Source organism: Gopherus flavomarginatus, chromosome 4 (genome assembly GCF_025201925.1).
Source record: "Gopherus flavomarginatus isolate rGopFla2 chromosome 4, rGopFla2.mat.asm, whole genome shotgun sequence".
In the NCBI taxonomy this organism is placed as follows: Eukaryota; Metazoa; Chordata; order Testudines; family Testudinidae; genus Gopherus; species Gopherus flavomarginatus.
In genome coordinates, this window is record NC_066620.1 from 189,085,337 (window position 1) to 189,106,211 (window position 20,875).

Sequence of the window (20,875 nt, forward strand, 5' to 3'; positions counted from 1 at the left end):
CGTTTCAAGCAGGGGTATGCTAGACTGATACAAGAGATGGAGTATAGTGGTTTCACCACTGAAATGGTGGTTGGCTACTGAAGACTGAATTCTGTAGCATGGACAAGGCCTTAATCTTGACCTGGAGGCACAGGTCTAGAGATGGAAACTTTAGTAGTGAAGGTTAGTTAAGTTTCCATCACCAGCCCTTCTGGCAGGAAGATCCAGTGTTCACAGAATCAGAGGGTTCTGTCCCTCTTTTTCCCTTAAGTGATAGATAACTAAGGGGTTCACTTTCCTTCATCTTATATTCCAGTAAAACTTTGAAATGTATCATTCTGAAGGGTATCCCCCCGATAAAGTTATTCTCCCCTGCTGTTTGTCCTTTCCTGCCTACATCCCTTCCCTCTGTTGGCTTGTGTGTAAATGTAACTTTCATTGGCTCTGTCCTCACCTTCCTCAGTTGACACTGGAGACACACACAAAACAATATTCCTTTGTCTTGGACATTCCTTTTATCATGTCTGCCCCAAAAATATATTCTAGAATGTATTTCCAGCACACATACATACCTGTTTACAGACTCTCTGCATATAGATCATGACCGGCATTTCACTAGGTTTCGTTTGAGATTTTACTCAATATAATTCTATAGTACAGTAATATTGTATAGAATCCATTGATTCAGTTACTTATTCTTTGAGGATTAGACCTTTTCCCCTCAGGGTGTCTGGACTCTGATTGTCAATGATTGCTTATTTAGGATTTTGGCTTCAAATGGCACATATTGACATAGGTTTAGATTCTTCCAGCCTTACACTGAATAGTAACGTAGTCCGCAGTTCAGCAAAGAACTTAAGCTCGTGCTTAGTTTTAATTTTAAGTACATTCTTAAGTCCATTCCTGCTCAACATAGCATTTAAGCACATGCTTAAGTATCCAGCCTCCTCAATCTCTCTTAAAATTTAAGTGCTTTGCTGAATTAGGACCCTGTAGTCCCACTCCAATCAGTAAGGTACTTCTTAGTGTGAATAAGGATATCAAAATCTGGCCCGTGGAACTGTCACAAATGTAAAGGCTTGTCTTCACTACGGGGGTAAGTCAACCTAAATTACGCTACTCCAGCTAAGGAAATAACATACCTGGCGTCGTCGTAGCTTAGGTCGACTAATCCCAGTGTCTTCACTGCGCTGCGTCGATGGAGATGCTCTTCAGTCGACTGCCCTTACTCTTCTCAGAGAACTGGAGTACCAGGGTTGACCAGAGAATGCTCTGCCATTGATTTAGTGGGTCTTCACTAGACCTGCTAAATCAATCCCTGCTACATCGATTGTAGTAGCTTTGATCTCCCTGCAGTGAAGACCAGCCCTAAGGCTTGATCGTGATCTATCTTAAGTACTAGATGGATCTCATTATCATAATATCTAAGCACTTTATAATCTTTAATATATTTATCCTCACAACATCCCTGTGAGGTACAGAAGTATTGTTATCACCATCTTAAAGATGGGGAACTGAGAGGACAAGTAAGTTGCCTGAGGTCACACAGGAAGTCTCTGATAGAGCAGGGAATTGAGCCAGGGTTTCCCCAGTCCTAGACTAGCACCCTAAGCACTGAACCATCCTTCCTCTCTCTTCCAGGCATAGAACTCCCACTGAAGACAATTGAGAGGACCAGGTTGATGATTTAGAGAATAAAACAAAACACTCATACTTGTTTGTTTTAACCATTCATGTAGGTGCCACCTTGTGTGTTATTTGCCAAGACCGCAATTCTCTTCGCCAGACTGTTGTCCGGCTAGAACTAGAAGATGAATGGCAGTTCCGACTGAGGGATGAATTCCAAACTGCCAACGCCAAAGAGGACAGACCACTTTTCTTTCTGACTGGACGACATATTTGATAGAAAATGAGCAGGCTTCCTGAACTGGCTAATGAGAAGGGGTAGTACAAGAAGCTGAGTTCTCACTGGTCAAAAAATAAAAAAGGCATTTGTGCATTTGAGAGGCTCTGTGCTCTGAAACATTCCAGCACATGTTTCCTGAGTAGCCATCAGCTGAGCAATTTTTAAATATTTTTATTCAAATTATATTTAATCAACTAATGTATATTTATATCACCAAGCATTGGAAATGACTCTTCTAATTTAGTTACCCAGTAGAAGTAATTCCCGATACCGGGGAAAGAGATACCAACTTTCTACTTCACATGGTGGAAACATTTCTGGATAAGAAGAGAGATCACATTTCTTCTGTCAAAACAGAGAGCACACAAAATATTTCAAAATTAAGATGTTTAGAAACAGTTTTGTACAATTAGGGAATGTAAATTTAGAGAAATAGAGAATGTACATTTAGAAGTAGACTTTGTTCTTTTTCAGTCTTATTTATCTAGAAGTCAGCACAAGACATCAGACCAAATTTTGGATTTTACAGGAAATTTTACATTCTGATAATCCATTGCTACTGATTGATACAGAAAAGCTTTTATACCTAGAGGTGTAAAATATATTTTTTAATGTAATGGGAACTGGTTGCAACCATAAGTATGGTGTGAGTGTCACACTGAATAATTTTATCATATAGGATTTTGAAAAGGGAGGTGTAATTAAGGTGCCTGTGTTTGGTTGGTCAGGAAAGAGCACTTTGAAAGTAGACTTACGAAAGAAAGAGATGTAGACATTTATTCTAGAACACTTCAGTATCTGGAACAAAGTCCCAAAGAGTTAAGGGGAAGATTAACAGCAACCAAACTTTGAGATAAATAATTTTGAGCTAAATGAACTGGTGCTTCCAGTTACAGATGAATTTGTTGCACTGGCTTAAGACTTCAAATCTGGCCACCAGGCAATTCAGACAGGAGATGCATATAGCACTGAAGTCCAATTTCAGAATACCCTCCCAGAATGCTTTTTTGCTAACGCACTTCAAAAGAGCTGGGCAGTCAGGTGGCCTCTTTGCTGAGTATATGTAGAAATCTAAGAGGATGTTTAGAAAATGCATCGTGCAGTATAGTATTTTGCACCCTGGACTGTTAAAATGTAGAGTGCATGCTGAAAACACCTGCTTATATTTATAGACATACTCAGCGAAGCTGCAATCCCAGAACTTCATTTATCCTTATAGAGACAGTGGCTCTGATCCTTGGCTTGGCCTAGGTGTAGGCATGAAAGGTGGCACAAAAGTCACCAGAAAACCCTTCATAATATGTTAATCCTCTCTTGACTGGCTATGCCAACTGTACGACCTTTTTGTGCTGGTGGAGCAGCATTAAGTGGCTATAACACGTTTGAGGATCTGTAACTAAGACACTAATAATCTGTGCCAAAGAGCTGACTTAGATTTATTTTCAGGGAATAAAAATAAATTAAGTGATTGGGAGAGATTTAGCTTAATGTTTACACAATTGTTTTTGGTAGAAAGTGATATGCTTGTATATTTCATTGTGCTTCTTTTGGAGTAAGAACTTGCTTTTTAGTTTTGTTTTATTCTGTGTAAATAGTATTTCCTGTGCAGTTCCCTCCATTTGATTAGTTAATTTAAACTTTTCAAAGGGTTGTAATATTCAAGTCTTACTCATCCTTTATAAATAAAGTATGTAATGCATGGACAGGTATCTGGGTGATGTATGACCACTGTCAAATGCTCACACTCACAGGGGAAAATTGCATTGGCAAAAGGAGCTAATAAGATTTAGAATTACCCTGCATGCATCAAGAGGAAATGATGTGCTGTTTAACACCTACTACAAGCTTTCAACAGTTCAGGACTTCTGGGATAGATCCAGGACTATGGATGCAGGGAACTCATGACATACAAACATAAAACAAGCTTTGGAAACAGTTCAAAAATATGAATCAAAATCAACTTTCTGTAAATGCAATCTCTGTATCTTGGGTTTTTAGTCATAAAATCTATTTCACAAGTTTTTCAAACCTGCATTTTCTCCAAATGATTATATTAAATATGCAGTGATACCACGCATAATCTGAAAAGAGGCCATTAAGTACTAGCTATATTGGAATGAAAAAAATTTCAGCTCTGTGTTTTCTTAAGGGCTTGCATTATATCTTCGATTTTCCTTATATAGTCAACCATTTGTTTGGCATTTCCTGCCATGAATATACTGGGCAGCATCATTAAAACAGAGGTGGTAAAGAAATGCAGTAGTGTTTGGCAAATCCTGAATGATTTCTTTCTTTCTTTCTTTCTTTCTTTCTTTCTTTCTTTCTTTCTTTCTAACAAACAAGAATTAGTTTAACCTACTGGTGAGTGTTTGTCACAGATCCCTCTCTGTGGGTTACAGTAGCAAATGGGTTGGCTGTAGACTCATTCACTCTCTAGCCCAATGCATAGTATTTAAACACAGTGGACCAGCTTCAGCTTGAGAAACTGAGACTACCCTAGTGGTTAGGGCAATCTCCTGGGCAGGAGACCCAAATTCAAATCGCTGCACCACATTAGCCATTCTCCCACCCACTGCTGTTTCTTTTTCCATTCCTGTATCCTCTTTCCTGATTTTTCTCCCACTCAGTGTTAGAATCAGGGCAGTGGTTACATGAGCACCTCTGCTGAGTTCCTAGTTTAAGGCTCTTTTAATCAGTTGTGCCAACCTCCATCCCAGAAGGCTGTTTTCCTCCCTACTCAGGTGGAGGTCATCCCATGAGAATTGTCCTCTATCCATGAATGCCTCCCAGTGGTCCAACATCTCAAAGCCCTCCTTATAGCACCACTGCCTGAGCCTTCTGTTGGTCATCATAATCTTGTCTCTCCTTCATTCTCCCCCTGTAGGGACAGGTAGAACCCACTAAAGATCATCTGAGTCTCCATTTCCTTAAGCATCTTCCCCAGCCTGGCATAGTCTCCCTTGATACATTCCAGTGAGAATCTAGCTATATCATTTGTTCCAACATGAAGGACAATCAGTGGATTATTTCCTGCTCCCATTAGGATCCTCTTCAGCCTCAGGTCCCCCATATCTTAGCTCTTCACCCTTCTGTTCACCAGATCAGCTCTGGTGACAGGCCTGTCTGTGCTTCTTAGTAGAGAGTCACCAATCACACAGACCTGCCTCTTCTCCTGGTGTTGGTGTAATTTTCTGGCCTTCCTCCTGTTCTTTCTGGCTGCAAGTCCACTAGTCTTTTGTTCTCCTTTACAGTCTCCTGAGAGTCATTCTGTATCCTCCTGGGGCTCTGAACTCTGGATACCTCCACTGACTCTTCCCCTCTTCTTAAGGACTAGCTGCTCTTCTCTCGTGCCTTCCCACCTTCAGCTACTGTCTACTGTGCCCCTCCTTCATTTTCAGCAAACCTGTTCCTGAGCTCTTTGTCCTTCACTAGCCAGTCTTTTCCTCTGCCTGGTTCTCATAGTCAGATGTGTCTACTGGCCACTTTCCTTCCCCAGCAGTTTCCCCTCTGAGTTCTTCAGTCCAGCTTCCATCTGCGAGTCTTGACTTTTCCCTTCAGCTTCCTCTTCCCTTCCCTCCATGATTAGCTCAAATCTCCTTTGAAACTCAACGTGCCGTCTTTGGGTAGAGCCTGATGCTTCGGACTGTCCTTTGGAACATGGAGCTAAAGCTGGTGTAGACTGTAGCAATGCTGTCTTGTATAGGCAGGCACTAGGTGTATGTTGAGCACCCCCATCCCTTTAACGTAGTGAGGGATGGATCACTGCACATATGGCCTGTGAGGCAGTGTGGTATGGTGACCTAGGTTTTATTCCTGACTCTACCACTGATCTGTTTATCACTTTGAGCAAGTCACTTCTCCCCATTTCCTCTTCCACCCTTTGTCTGTCTTATCGACTTAGGCCTGGTCTACACTATGAGTTTATTTCAAATTTAGCAGCGTTAAACCGAATTAACACTGCACCCATCCACACAATGAAGCCCTGTATTTTGATATAAAGGGCTCTTAATATCGATATCTGTACTCCTTCCTGATGAGGGGAGTAGTACTGAAATCGGTATTGCCAGATAAGGGTTAGTGTGGATGCAATTTGATGGTGTTGGCCTCCGGGAGCTATCCCACAGTGCACCATTGTGACCGCTCTGGAAAGCAATCTGAACTTGGATGCACTGGCCAGGTAGGACAGGAAAAGCCCCGCAAACTTTTGAATTTCATTTCCTGTTTGCCCAACGTGGAGCGCCGATCAGCACAGGTGACCATGCAGACCCTGAATCAAAAACGAGCTCCAGCATGGACCGTATGGGAGATACTGAATCTGATCTCTGTATAGGGAGATGAATCTGTTCTATCAGAACTCTGTTCCAAAAGACAAAATGCCAAAACATTTGAAAAAATCTGCAAAGCTATGATGGTCAGAGGCCACAACAGGGACTCAACACAGTGCTGCGTGAAACTTAAGGAGCTGAGACAAGGGTACCAGAAAGCCAAAGAATGAAATGGACGCTCATGGAAGGAGGGGCGACTGATGACTGTAGCTATCCCCACAGTTACCGCACTCTGAAAATTATTTGAACTCTTGGCTGAGTTCCCAAAGCCTGAAGGGTCAAAAACATTGTCACGGGTGGTTCAGGGTATATATCATCAGCCCCCCGCTCCCTTCTTCTGTGAAAGCAAAGGGAAAAAATTGTTTCTCGCCTTTTTTCAAAGTCACCGTGTGTCTACTGGATGCTGCTGGCAGATGCGGTGCTGCAGTTCTACACAGCAGGATCCCCTTCCCTTCTCTTGCGGATGGCAGATGGTACAGTAGGACTGATAGCCGTCATCGTCGTCCCTTGAGCGCTCCTGGCTGGCCTCAGTGAGGTTGGCTGGGAGCGCCTGGGCAAAAATGGGAATGACTCCCGGTCATTCTCTTCTTTAAGCTTTGTCTCCTGGAGATTCACTGCTGCTTGGAATATCATAGCTGTAGAGGCAATAAAGTCAGTGTTTGTTTCTTCTTCATGCATTCTTTATTACTTCATCACACAAATGGGAAGATAACTGCCACGGTAGCCCAGGAGGGGTGGGGGAGGAGGGAAGCAATGGGTGGGGTTGTTGCAGGGGCACCCCTTAGAATGGCATGCAGCTCATCAATTCTGCAGGATGTCTGGGGCTCTGACCCGGAATGGCCATTTTCCTCTCTGGTTCTTTAGTAGGCTTGCCTGATATTCTAGGCAGGACTGACTCTCCCTTTAGACAAAACTTGAAGAAGAGAATGACCTGGGGAGTCATTCCCATTTTTGTCCAGGCACCCCCGACCAACCTCACCGAGGCCGGCCAGGAGCACCCATGACAGCAGCAGATGGTACAGTATGACTGGTAACCGTCATTGTCAACTTGCAAAGCAGCAGACGGTACAGTAGAGCTGGTAACTGTCTTTGCTAACTTGCAAAAGGCAAGGGGATGCTGCTGTGTAGCACTGCAGTACCGCGTCTGTTAGCAACATCCAGTACACATACGATGACAGTAAAAGAAGGCTGAACGGGCTCCATGGTTGCCGTGCTATGGCGTCTGCCTGGGCAATCCAGGGAAAAGGGCATGAAATGATTGTCTGCTGTTGCTTTCACATAGGGAGGATTGACTGATGACATTTATCCAGAATCACCTGTGAGACTGTTTTTGCCCCATCATGCATTGGTATCTCAACCCAGAATTCCATGGGGGGGGGGCGACTGCAGGAACTATGGGATAGCTACCCACAGTGCATTGCTCCAGAAATCGATGCTAGCCTCGGTACTTGGACACATGCTGCCGAATTAATGTGCTTAGTATGGCCACGTGCACTCAATTTTCTACAATCTGTTTCCAAAAATCGGTTTCTGTAAAATCGGAATAATCCCGTAGTGTAGACATACCCTTAGATTGTGGTAGGGACTGTGTGCACAGAGAGAGCAAAATGATGCCCTAGTTTCAGCTGAGGACTCTAGGTACTACCACAATGCAAATAAGGTTTCCCAGGTCTGGCTGAAGCTTTTCAAGATGGTGTTGGGTATCAGAGCAGTCCACACAAGCGAGGAGGGCACAGACTCTACCATTTGTGTGTCTCTCCCATTATGAAAGCCATAGGGGGAGAGCTAAGCCCAGACAGGAGAGCCAAAGCAGCTTTGGCCCTCTTTCTAGACATGATATTCCTGGTCCAAATAGGGCGGCAGATGGACAGTATCTCTCATAGTTCAGGCTGGCAGTGTTCAGCACAATGGCATAGGAACAGATGTCCTGGAGAAAATGGCAGACCAGGTCTCTGAAAACCCAGGTAGTGGACTCAGAGTTGTAGAGCAGTGTGGGGTTGCTGACCCCCAGCAGGAGGATATTGGACAGCTGATCAGGTGGTAGTGCATGGTGCCCTGCAGGAGGATCTTCAGCACTGTAGATGTACAGCAGACTGTCCCATCAGGAAGATCAAGGTGTGGGGCATTGGAGGAGACGTGGGTATCTGTCCCCTACTGCTCTTCCAGGCTGATGGGCAAAGTGGGGAGGACTGAAGCAGAGGGACTCAGGTTGGGTCAGCTTGTATCTTATTCGTCCTCCTCAAGGGTTGGATCTTACAAGAGCTCTTTGGAGGTGGAAGCTACTCCTTTGGACGAGCTCTGGAGCAAAACCCAAGCAACAATCTCAGAGAGTATTTGGTTAGTAAAAGGAACTACCTCACCCTAGGGCTATGACCTATAGAGAAGTGCTTGCTATGGAGAAGTTGGGAAGTTTCGTGCCCGCTACATCCAGGGAGCTGAGGCTGTCATTGCATTTAGCATTTCCCTGGTGGTGCAGATAGTTTGTTTATAACTGACTCTAGGAGTATCTTGTAATAACTTTCTATAAATAGCAAGAGAAGTTATACAACTGAATGGAAAGATTCAGAAGCCTTTACATGAAGTAGCAGATGTATCGATCCGGGGCTCAGTTCATTCAATCACAATTTTATTTCAACACTTTACAGTGACATTAACAAAGCTCAAACCAGAAGGGGTCAGACTGGCAGATTTAAAAGCAGCCTTCATGACATACCCGAAAATCATCTTACTGTGCTTCACTGAACAGACAGCTGCTGAGCCTGTGAGGCAAGGAATTCCAGCTGTCACTGTGTCGAATAAACTTAAAGGGCCAAGAGACCAATTCTGTTCCCATTGATGTAAATGACAGAACTGCCCTTTATTTCAATGGGAGTAGGTTAGCTTTGGACTCTAGTCACCCACACATAGGTAATATCTCCCTGAAATCTTGGAGAATTTTGTCTTAAGTTAGGCTGAGTCTGATAGTCATTTGATCTAGGTCACACTCTAAAGATATCTATGAAGGAACAAAAATGGATTTGTAATCTTTATAAATTCTTTCATGTATAAAGAAGAACAGAATGTAGCTCCTCCTGCCCCCCCTCCCCCCCAATTAGTTTTTAATATTAGGAATCCAGGCCTTGGCTATGCTGCTTTTCCTGAAAAAAGGGCCCTGCTCTTTTCCAGCTCTGAACAGTGGGTACAAACTGGTATCAAATCAGAATGGAAGTATACTGTATCCCTTCTTTACAAATGCAAATAATGGAGGAGGGATAGCTCAGTGGTTTGCACATTGGCTTGCTGAACCCAGGGTTATGAGTTTAATCCTTAAGGGGGCCACTTAGGGATCTAGGGCAAAATCAGTACTTGGTCCTGCTAGTGAAGGCAGGGGGCTGAACTTGATAACCTTTTCCAGGTCCCTTCCAGTTCTATGAGATAGGTATATCTCCATATATCATATTATATTAACCCAAGACACAAGGGAGCAGAAAATGATGCTTTATTTGGAGAACTACTAGTTTTAAAACATCAAAGACATCAAACAAATGAAACATAATTAGGAGTGTAAATTATTTTTATTCAAACTGTTGAACTTTGTTTTTAACAGCTATTTATTTCAAACATCTGAAACTCTTGAGAGAAAAGTTGTGTTTGCTAAAGATTAGAAACACCACTGCATCTTCAATGAAGAAAGCTCAGAAAACTCACAATCAGAAAGCACCAGCAAAACCTGAAGTGACATTCCTGATATTTCTCAGGTAAAGAGCAAACAGGAAAAAACTTTCTTTAGAGAAAATCCTTTTAGGCCTTCTGTAAATACAGAATATAATAGAAATGCAAGAATGTAATCTGAACAACATGATTTTAGGGTCTGATATTATGAATCATCAAAGCTAGAAAAAGCTGCTGTACTTGAAGTGCTTATGTCCTACTTATTACTACTTCTATAGCTGAAAAAATTGAGTTCAACGTTTTTCTACTCCTGATTGGTTTGGTGCTTCTACAATAGAAGCTTAATGCCTAGTTCAGTGATTGCATACTGTAGTTGGAAGATATTTTATAAATTAAACTGAAAGTATTGGCATGAAACCAGGAGAGATCTTTAATTTGCTGTCAAGTTTCTGACTGGTAGGACTTGTAAAAGAGTTCAGCTGCTGGACTGGAAGTCGCAGAGTTTGAAGCTTTAAGGGGAAAGGCTATCTGGATTCAACAGGAGGACTACATTAAATGTTTGTGAAGCTGCACACTCCCCAGCTGGGCATACTCAAAACCAGTGGTTTAAGAAGTTGTATTTCTCTTTAAACTTAGCTCTGACAAAGAAACACTTGTGAATCTAATTGTAGCATTCCACACTACAAAATCAAATAGACAGGCAGGTATTAAGGGCCAAAATCTATCTTCAGTTACACCCATGTAACCACATTTAAGCTGCGGAGTTCCAGGGTTGTGTAGGAGGGTACTATTGGGTTGTGATAGTAAGGGCCAATTTTAAAGACATATCTAATGCATTAAAATGCTGGCAGAATGCACATTGCGTTGAGTTTTGTTCACAGTTGGAGGAACTCAGCAAATTGCCTGCCCAGAAAAAACCCTTTCAAAATAAGAAAGAAACCATCCAGCTGGAAGGTGTTTTGTGTCTGTAAAGCTGCCTTCGTTCCACTGAACCTTGTGACTTAATTGGAATATTTGAGGAGTCAGTTGAAAGGAAAGTGTGCACTAGCTTATTGGGCTCATGTTTCTTGCTCTGGCTGCCGTTCCAAGAACTTGAGCAGGTAAAATTAGCAAGCAAACATGAGCACAGTCAAATTATTTTCTCTGGATCTTTGTTGTCAACAACTATTACTTGAGGGCAGCATTTTTGTTTATGACCAAAGCAAAACCCAGTTTTAGTGCTCCTGGGTAAAGAATTCCCTGGAAATGGAGCAAAATGATCATCTCAAGATGTCGTCCGGAGACGCAGGACACAGAGGAACCCCTGCAGAATCTTCTTGGTCTTGGGTAAGGCCTTATGATCTAAGCCTACATACACAACATTTTAAAGCAGTAGAAGAGTTTTACTAACTATGGTATAAAACAGGGGTCAGCAACCTTTCAGAAGTGGAGAGCGGAGTCTTCATTTATTCACTCTAATTTAAGGTTTTGTGTGCCAGGAATACATTTTAATGTTTTTAGAAGGTCTCTTTCTATAAGTCTATAATATATAATTAAACTATTCTTGTATGTAAAGTAAATAAGGTTTTTAAAGTGTTTAAGAAGCTTCATTTAAAATTAAATTAAAATACAAAGCCCCCTGGACTGGTGGCCAGGACCCGGGCAGTGTGAGTGCCACTGAAAATCAGCTCGCGTGCTGCCTTCGGCACCTGTGCCATAGGTTGCCTACCCCTGGTATAAACCTCATATATTAGACAGAGTAGAACTGGTAGGACTTGCATCTACTCCACTTTTCTCCAGCAGTGTAAGTGTTTAACTGATTATTTGATTTTCATTTCTATTTCCACCTACAGACATTTACAAATATATTTGAAATGGGGGGAGGATGTGTTACTTAGTCATGCTGCAGACCCACACATTGGAGACTTCAGAGCAAGCAATGCTGTGCATTTACAGTTCACTTTGAGAACCTGTTGGCAGAATAAAGCATTGCTGGTTGTATACTTAGAAGGTGGTTAATGCTCTAGAGTAAGTTTCAACTTTTTTATGGAAACTTAACTCTAAATTTCCAGATTTTAAAGAAATGTTAATTTCGTTAATCTTTACATTTAAAAATGTCCTGGCTTTTAATTTTAATGTATAACGCCAATGTTCTACCAAGGCAGTTTTCTTAAATGGCATGTGTTTACAATCTTAACTTAAGATAAAGTTACTGTTTTGGAATTTCCTTAGCATTTTTTTTAATTGTCAAGGGAAAATATCACAAATATTGCTACACAGAACTGTTTATTCTGCACTGAATTAACAGCTGTGTTAATGTGCATATTTTGAACTTCTGCTCGTAATAGATGCACTATAGTTCATTCAAAGGAACTACTGTTGACTTCTAAAGTTCTTAAACTTGAAGTTCTACTGAGAACTTTAAAGAGTGTGGCAGTTTTGCCTCCACAAACTTATTGAAGTGCTTACACTCATTAGGAGTATGGTGACTAGTTCAACTGTAGAGCTCTCTTAGGAGATGCAGAAGATTATAGACCTTAGCGTCCATAAGAGAACTCATGTATTTTGAGGGATTCAGAAGTCCACAGTAAATAACTCCACAATCAAACCTTACCCCAAATATTGAAAGATGCTAATTCTAGCAGGGGACAGAATAATAATGCACATTTGGTGTATCTCGGCCAAGCTATTTTTTATTTTAAAATATGGTATTTTATAAAAATAATCTCCCAAAAGTGAAAATTCTCTCACTTTCAGAAATACCCTCAAAAATGCTTCCTCTGATTCACTGCAGAGACCACACACACAAAATTTTATGCAAAGGGATTCTTTTTACCTGAGGAATGTAGAGGGGGTCACACATGATTTTCCTTTTTGGGGAGAGGAATGGAGAAATAATCTCATAAAATGGAGACAAATTACATCCCTTAATGCATCACTGGAAGGAGAGCATGTAACATGTCTCTAAGCGCAGTATAGGAATTTAAATAGAACCATCACTCAGTCTTATAATAGAAATCTAGTTAAGAGCTTAACAAACCACCATTGTTATTCAGTAATAGGATAAGTAGGAAGGATGGACTATGGATTAGAAACTTGCATAACTAGTTCTGTCTCTTTGCCCTTTTTGATCATTTTTTAGCAGTTACAAGAAACATTGTTTCAGGATAAAATTCTAAATGATGTTTGCCTTTATGCTACTATATTATATGCAGGGCTGGCTCTACCATTTTTGCCGCCCCAAGCAAAAAAAAAAAAAAAAAAAAAAAGGCGGCTTGGACTGCCGCCTGAACTGCAGAAGCAAAAAAAAAAAAACACAAACAAAAAACCATGGGGACGGTGCTGCCCCAAGAATGGACGGAATGCCGCCCCTTAGCATGTGCCACCCCAGGCATGTGCTTCCTCCGCTGGAGCCTGGAGCCAGCCCTGATTATACGGGCCCTTTGATGAATCAAGGGCCTCTGCTTACAAACTGCTCAAATTCAGACTCAGTGGCAATAGAACTAGAAGCCTAAGTTACAGCACAATTATTTAGCCTATGGTTCTGGCATATCTTACATATTTTTTATAAAATCCCAGGTAAATCCAACAGCTATGTGTACATGGCCATTAGCAGGCCTTTGGATCTGGGTTTATAATGCAGCAGATGACAATATGTTGAACTGCAAAATGCACATAGTGTAGAAAGAGGGGGGAAAACTGGTATAAGTTCAATCATTCCCTTCCTCCTATGGGAAGGGGACAAAATCATTATGAGGCCCCTAATGGTGTGTGCTGACATCCTTCCCACCCACCTCAACTCCTGACAATAAGGATTTGCTGCAGCTGTGCTACCAGAGCTTCTGCAGCCAGCAGCTGACCCCAGGACCAGCCACTCAGGGAGTTGACAGGGGTAAAGAAAAGTAATAGAACTTCTCTCTGTATCACTTTTGCATCCTTAGCTCTGCAGGACTAGTGTGTGGGGTAACCCTGCTGTTGCTCTGTGGGGTCTGAGAGAAGAGGGAATGTACAATTTGGACACAGCTGAGTCAAAATCTGAACTTCAGAAATGAAACTCATCCACCACAAAAAATCTTTTCTTCTTAATTAGGTGGAAACTCTCATGTGAATGATGCCAGACTGATGGCAGTAGGGCCTGAACTCCTCCATCTATCCACAGTATGGACAGAATATGGGCTTCTACACTGGCCGGGTGTCTAGGTTAGTTAATCTCTACATCCAGTCAATAGCTAACTTCTTATCTAGTCTATTTACAATGTTTATAATAGGCCCTTTCCCATGGCATCTGAGCACCTGGTGAAATTGGCCCCAAAGGTGTTGGGACTTGTCTACATGGGGAAGCTATTGGGACTCAAGCTAGGGTGAATATAAAGTTACTCCAGACATTCTTATTCTGCATTAACAGTGTCCATATGAGGAGCTAGTGTGGAATAGCAATGCAGCAATAGCTATTTCGGGCTACTTCTCCATGTAGACAATTGGTGGTGTTTTCCATGTTTTCCATGATGTGGGCAGATGACTACACTTGCAAACTGGAAGGATACCACACCTCTCTCACTCCGGTGAACAGCCATCACATGATAACCGTTTTTGATCACTACTGATTTGGTTTGGTTTTAACCTGTGACGTAAATAAATTAATATTTACTCATCTGGTCGGCATCTCACATTGGCTAGATTAGGTGGCTCCCTGCCTTGCATGCTGTCTTTGTGGTTGTAGTTGAAGGCACCTATTTCTCCCCATTCATTGAATAGGAGCCTAGGCACTGAATTCAGGCTCTGTAGATCTCTGTGTTGTCCCTGTGACTTTCTAGGGCTGAGGTACAAGAAACTTTATAAAATATATTGCAAATGAAGATACAAGCTGTGGAAAAATAAATTGCTTGGCGGAGGAGTGATCAAACACTTGAACAAGAAAAGAGAGAACTGAGAGGGGATGGAAATGTACCAGGTTTCCTCTTACAAATAAATCACTAATCTGCAAGCATCTTGGAGGTAAAGAAGGTGTTTTTCGCAAGGCACTGAATGTCATGAGTGCCTTCAGTGCAACATGAACCTCTTGGCCAGTTTCTGAAACACCAAGCACATGAACAGTTGTCACATTTGAGAGTTCTGCTCAAAACATGAAGTGTTAAAGCCCTAGATTCATCAAAGGGGTTTTGGTAGCAACAACCAAGCTTCAGAAGTGAATTGCCTACAACTTTTGTGCAGACCAGCCATATAATGCTTATGGGAGCAGGTGTGAAAGAAATGCACATAGAACATTTTTTCTTTCATTTAAAGTATCGGTTTGCATATTTTTGAAAATTGAAGCTATTCATTTCCATTTTCTATGCAATATAAACCTTAATGTAATTCTCTGGCTGGCTGGCTTAGGGCAAGTCTACACTTAAAATGGTGCCTCAGTGCAGCTGCACCGATGCAGCGGTGCCACTTCAGTTCTTAAGTGAAGATGCACCTATCCTGATGGGAGAGCCTCTTGCGTCAGCATAGTTAATCACCTGCGTGAGAGGTGGTAGCTGTGTTGATGGGAGAAACTCTCTCACTGACATAGCGCAGTCTACACCAGGGGTTCGATCGGTCTCACTGTGTTTCTCAGGGGGGTGGATTTTTCACACCCATGAGCGACGTAATTCTACCGATATAACTCCGTAGTGTAGATCTGGCCTCAGGGTTTTATCCTGTTGCCCATCACTGTAGTATCTGAGCACCCTGCACATCAGATCAACAGCACAGTCCCTAGTGGACATCCCAGAGTCTCTGGCTCTTCTCCCTTTGATGGGTAAAAGCTCTGTTTGGGGGTGCGAGAATGGGTTGGTTTTGTTTTTACATTCTATTAATTTTTTCTTTTTTTTTTGGCTACTAAGGTGTTGGGGCAGAAGAGATGTCAGAGTTGTTTCAGCCTCTAATACTTTCATAATACTTTACTAAAGAACCCAGTTCTGGTGTCTGTGTGCCCTGCAATAATACCACTTAGCAGTTACAGCACTTTGAATTGTCGCTGCATAACGAACTGCAGATTTATCTACACAGCCACCTTGGCCGGCAGTGGTGCAAGAATGTTCAGTACCAAAACTACAGGCCTTTACCCCTGGAGCTAAAGGAGAACTCTTTCAGTGGTCACTGAGTAGCAGGAAGTTATAGTCACTGTGGCTGGGCACTGGAGGTAGATTTGATCACTAGCAATAATTGAGTATATCACATAAGCATTTTACAAACACATTCTCAGGACTCTCTGAGGAAGGCAAGGAAGTATTTTATAGATGCACTTATTTAGATGTTTATATAGACACTTGTTTTCAGGAAGGCCTGGCAGGCTGAGATTTTAATCAGTATTTATAGAGCATTTATAAATTTTGCATGCTTCTTTAGGGTCTGTTCCACACTGTAGTCAATGCAATGGATTCTGCTGGATTTGGATTTTACAGAGATACAAATAGGCCTGTTCTCTGCCTCAAAGAGCTTACAGTCTACTTGCAAGACACCTAGAAAATGAAGAAAAGACAAAGGAAGTTGCAGAGACTGGGGACACACTCCTTCTGAGAGGCATATCGGCTACCCTTGTCAATTTTCCCTTGGCACTTTTCTCGAACATATCAGTGAAACTTTACTTTTTATCTCTGTAAGCAGGGAATGAATTCTTTCCTGACAGCTAGCTGAGAGAGGGAGAGACTTTGGGTGTGTCAATGTAAATACAATTTGCTCCTGCTCTGCTTAGATATCCAGCAAATAGAGCGTTTAGGTTTTTTTATTGCTCAAAGTAACCAGTTTTGGCTGGTGTTGGGTTACAAATCACTTTAGTACTGAACGCAGAGGTAGTGAAATGCTGTTACGAAAATGTTGTAATTATTGTAGGAATACAGGGCAGCAGCTAAGGAGGGTCACCAAATGAGGGGGGTCACCTTCAGTTGAAAGGACCTCGTTAAGCCAGGGGCTCGAATGCCAGATCCCTGTGAAGGTAAGAGGGGTGGGGACAGGTGTCAGCCAGGAGGTTTGCAAACCCTCCCTAAGGGTTCTCCTGGTCTGATTTAATCTGCTCCTCCCCAATGTTCAAAGAAAGAGCTAAATAGGCTTCATTAGGAGCCTCTTTTGTTATTTTAAATGATCAATCAGAGCTGAAATCAATTGAGATGGGGCAGTGTTTCTACCCAGCCTGGAAATCATTGAGACTGATGTACAGAAGTCACAGCAGAGAGGCAGGTGGCAACAAAAAGTGACTGACAGTCAGCTGGCGACTGAGTGACTGAAGAGGTTCAGCAAGTGGCCAGCAGGGTGGCTGGTGGAGAGGTGCAGAGAGTGGTCGGCAGGCAAGTGCCCGAGCAGTGGAGCAAGTAAGATTCCTCCTTACCTCCACCCAGGGTGGGAGGTGAACTCTGCAGATGCACCTCTGAACTCTGGGTCTGCACTGACCAAGGACAGCAACTGTGAGCAGGGTGCAGAGAAGGGATGGGCATCTTAAAGGGACTTTTGGGTTGCTGAACTTCCTGAGAGAAAAGTACACTGCCCAACTTACTTGGGGGTGGGTCTTTTACTCATGGTTTATGTTTATGAACCCTGTTTGCAGTGTTTTCCCAAATTAATGCAGAGTTACTTCCCTGCTTTTTTTAAAAGTTTCTTTTCTACACTCAGACTTTGTGCTTGCACGTGGGGAGTATTGCTTCTCAGAGGCGCCCAGGGATGGTGTGTAATTTTCCCAGGTTACTGAGTGGGGGCTTTGTCTGTTACAGCTATCCTCTATTCCATTTTGTTTCTTACAGCTGTCCCCAGACTCCATTTTGTTTTCTGTTCTCCTGTGGCCGCCCTTCCCTGGCTGTTAAGTTGTTTACCAGGGCCACTGCCCTTCTCAAAGGGAGGACCCCTTAAGTTGTTTAACAAGAGCCATTGCCCTTCTCAAAGGGATGGCCACTTATGCTGCGTGCTAAGTGGGACCACTGCCCTGTTCAAAGGGTTAGTCCTGTTATCACCTCGTTGAGCCTGGGCTTGGTGTAGGGTAGGCAATGTCCAGAGCTGCAAGACCTAATGTGTTTTTAAGATCCTGGGCATGAGTCATAGGCCTCATGTGCTCTTGAGTCACCTATTGCACAGGACTATGTCCAGGCATGTCTCTGTGCTCACCTTCAGTTTTTTCCCTGTGCTCCCTCCCCTGTGACAGAGGGAGCCTATCAGGATTACTGGCAGGAAACTGCCCAAGTTTTCCTTTAAAACCAGACATTTTTGAAACACACCTCAGAAAGGTTCCTGCATTGCTGCCTGGTCTGATCAGCCAGGGGTTCTGGGGGGTCCTTTCTCCGCTCTCGTTTTATTTTTGAGCGTACCCCCATTTTTTGAACGCCCCCCCCCCACGAAGAACGAATTGCTACCTGAGAGATCTCCTGATTATTGAGACTGTACGGAGCCCTCCTTGCCTCTTCTGATGTTGCTGCTGCTTCTGCCTTTGCTGCTGCCTTGGGGACTGGTAAGAATCCCTCTGTAAAACTTTCTATACTTTTATTTTATTATTTTAGCTGCTGGCTCTGTTTCCCCAGCACACAGACTCAAGCTAAACCTTGGTCTGTGTCTTAAAACCTCTCTTAAACTCCAGGGCTCTTTGCCGCTAAAAAATAAGTTTGTGCCGCTGCTAAGCTCTGCTCCTGTGGGCTTTGCCTTGGGGCTCTCTGCTTTCAGCTGTATCCACCGCTGTAGCCACCATCCCTTGGCTTCCTTGGGAGCTGGGTCCTGGACACATACCACTCTGCCCTCTGTAACCTCCCCATAGCATAAGGTGCACCATAGGTCGTTTTTTTTAGTTTAATAAGTCATAGTTTGTTAAGATTGTAGAGCTTGTAAGTTTCAACTGCCTTGTTATAGTTTACTGTTTTGTTGCTCCGTATAGTTGCTTGTTATAGCTTTGCTTAGAATTGTGATATTTGTCATTTTGCCTAGTCGTTGGTTAAGATAGATGAGGGTTTTTGCTGCTTAAATTCGCCTTCCTGCTGTCCCGATCTCTCCCTGAACTTTCCCGTATCTGTTTTTCCCCCGCTCCAATCTCCCCCTCTGTGTGCTCCTCCGTGTCTCCCTGTTATAACTCTTTGCTGCTTTTTCCCCCGCATCTGCACTCCCTCCGAACTTCCCAACTCATTGCTGCTCCCCCCCCGCGTCTGCATCACCCTCCGAACTTCCCAAACCCTTTGCTGCTTCTCCCCCTGTGAAACTTCCCAAACCCTTTGCTGCTTTTTCCCCCGCATCTGCACTCTCTCTGAACTTCCCAACTCCTTGCTGCTTCCCCGCCCCCGCGTCTGCATCACCCTCCGAACTTCCCAAACCCCTTGCTGCTTCTCCCCCTGTGAAACTTCCCAAACCCTTTGCTGTTTTTTTTACCTTTGTTTTTGGTGTCCGCTTGTTGCTTAAACCTCTTTCTAGCCCTTCTTTACACTTCTCCGCTGCCCCTCCCCTACCGAAGATCTCGCTGCTTCCAGCCGCTTGTCTGCATACCACTAATCATTCCCCCCCCTCCTGTTTCTTGACCCAGCCTTTATATTGATATTGTATTGTTGTCCTGTAACTCACCTTTTACTTGTAATTACAACACCCCATTGGTTGCCTCCACTTTTCTGATATACTTTGTATTTACATTGATGCTACTGTGTTACATTGTGTATCTAGCTATTAACTCATATAGAAGCTACCATTTTATTTTGCATTTCTTTTGGGTACGCTTTGCATTTCCACACTGTATCTAGAGTTGCTTATTGACTGTACTGTATCCCATTGTGCTGAACCCCACTTGCTGTAGTCCACTATTAGAACTCCCTACACTGTTCAATAAGAAGAACCCCCCCATCGCTGTCTATTGTAAACACCCTATACACCCCATCCCATCGTATTTCATTATTAAATTCCCACCACTTCCTTTTTTTCCCTTTAATAAAGAAATTAATTGGAACCCCAGCTGTGTGGTAATTGCTCCCCAAGATCCCATATACCTGCAGGCAGGGACAGGCTTGAGCCACTTCTGTGTTGTATCAATGGAAAGGTATTGAACCTGGCCCTGCTGCTGCTGGCTCCGCCTGACAGAAAGTTTACATCTGGATTTTAACTTTATTTCCCCGCTAATGTTATTTCCTGGACACACACTATGAACTCCTCATCAGTGTGATGGAACAGCAATAGTGACTTGTAGCACTGCTTATTATTTAATATTACTTCATGTAATTAGTGGTTTATTTTGTAAAACACTGTACAAGAATCAATCTAATTAATCCCAATCCTGTTGAGCCCTAGTCCTTAGATGGGAAGGGGAACTGCTGTAAATAAATCTCTTTATTCCCCGAACATTTAAAGGACTGTAAAATATTAAAAAAGTAAAATAAAAACCAGAACAGAGATTCCAGATGATTTCCCTCCCTTCTATTTTAGAATCAGAGAATCCGAAATGTGGGTCTGGAAAGGACCTTGATACAATAACTCCTCGCTTAATGTTGTAGTTATGTTCCTGAAAAATGCAACTTTAAGCGAAATGATGTTAAACGAATCCAATTTCCCCATAAGAATTAATGTAAATTGGGGGGTTAGGTTCCAGGGAATTTTTTTTCACCAGACAAAAACCTATATATATATATATATATACACACACATACACAGTATACAGTTTAAACAAACAATTTAATACTGTTCACAGCTATGATGATTGCGAAGCTTGGTTGAGGTGGTGAAGTTAGAGGGTGGAAGAGAGTGGGATATTTCCCAGGGAATGCTTTGCTGCTAAATCAGTGGTTCTCAAACTTTTCTACTGGTGATCCCTTTCACATAGCAAGCCTCTGAGTGCGACTCCCCCTATAAATTAAAAACACTTTTTTTTATGTTTACCACCATTCTAAATGCTGGAGGCAAAGCAAGGTTTGGGTTGGAGGCTGACAGCTTGTGAACCCCCCCCATGTAATTATCTCGTGACCCCAAGGGGTCCCGACCCCCCAGTTTGAGAACCCCTGTGCTAAATGATGAACGAGCACTTGGCTGAGCCCTCAAGGGTTAACACGTTGTTAATGTAGCCTCTCTA

The 20,875-nt window shown here is 42.7% G+C and overlaps 1 protein-coding gene across 9 annotated transcripts in view; it reads left to right on the forward strand.

The window, feature by feature from the left end:
- The window catches only part of GREB1 (growth regulating estrogen receptor binding 1), a 168,547-nt gene extending 164,953 nt beyond the window's left edge, over positions 1 to 3,594 (forward strand). For all 9 annotated transcript variants that reach the window (XM_050950525.1, XM_050950526.1, XM_050950522.1 and 6 more), the window contains one exon: positions 1,719 to 3,594. In XM_050950525.1, the coding sequence (XP_050806482.1) occupies positions 1,719 to 1,882 (164 nt within the window). In that variant the 3' untranslated portion in view covers positions 1,883 to 3,594. The remainder of the gene's footprint in view (positions 1 to 1,718) is intronic.
- The last annotated feature ends 17,281 nt before the right edge of the window (positions 3,595 to 20,875 follow it).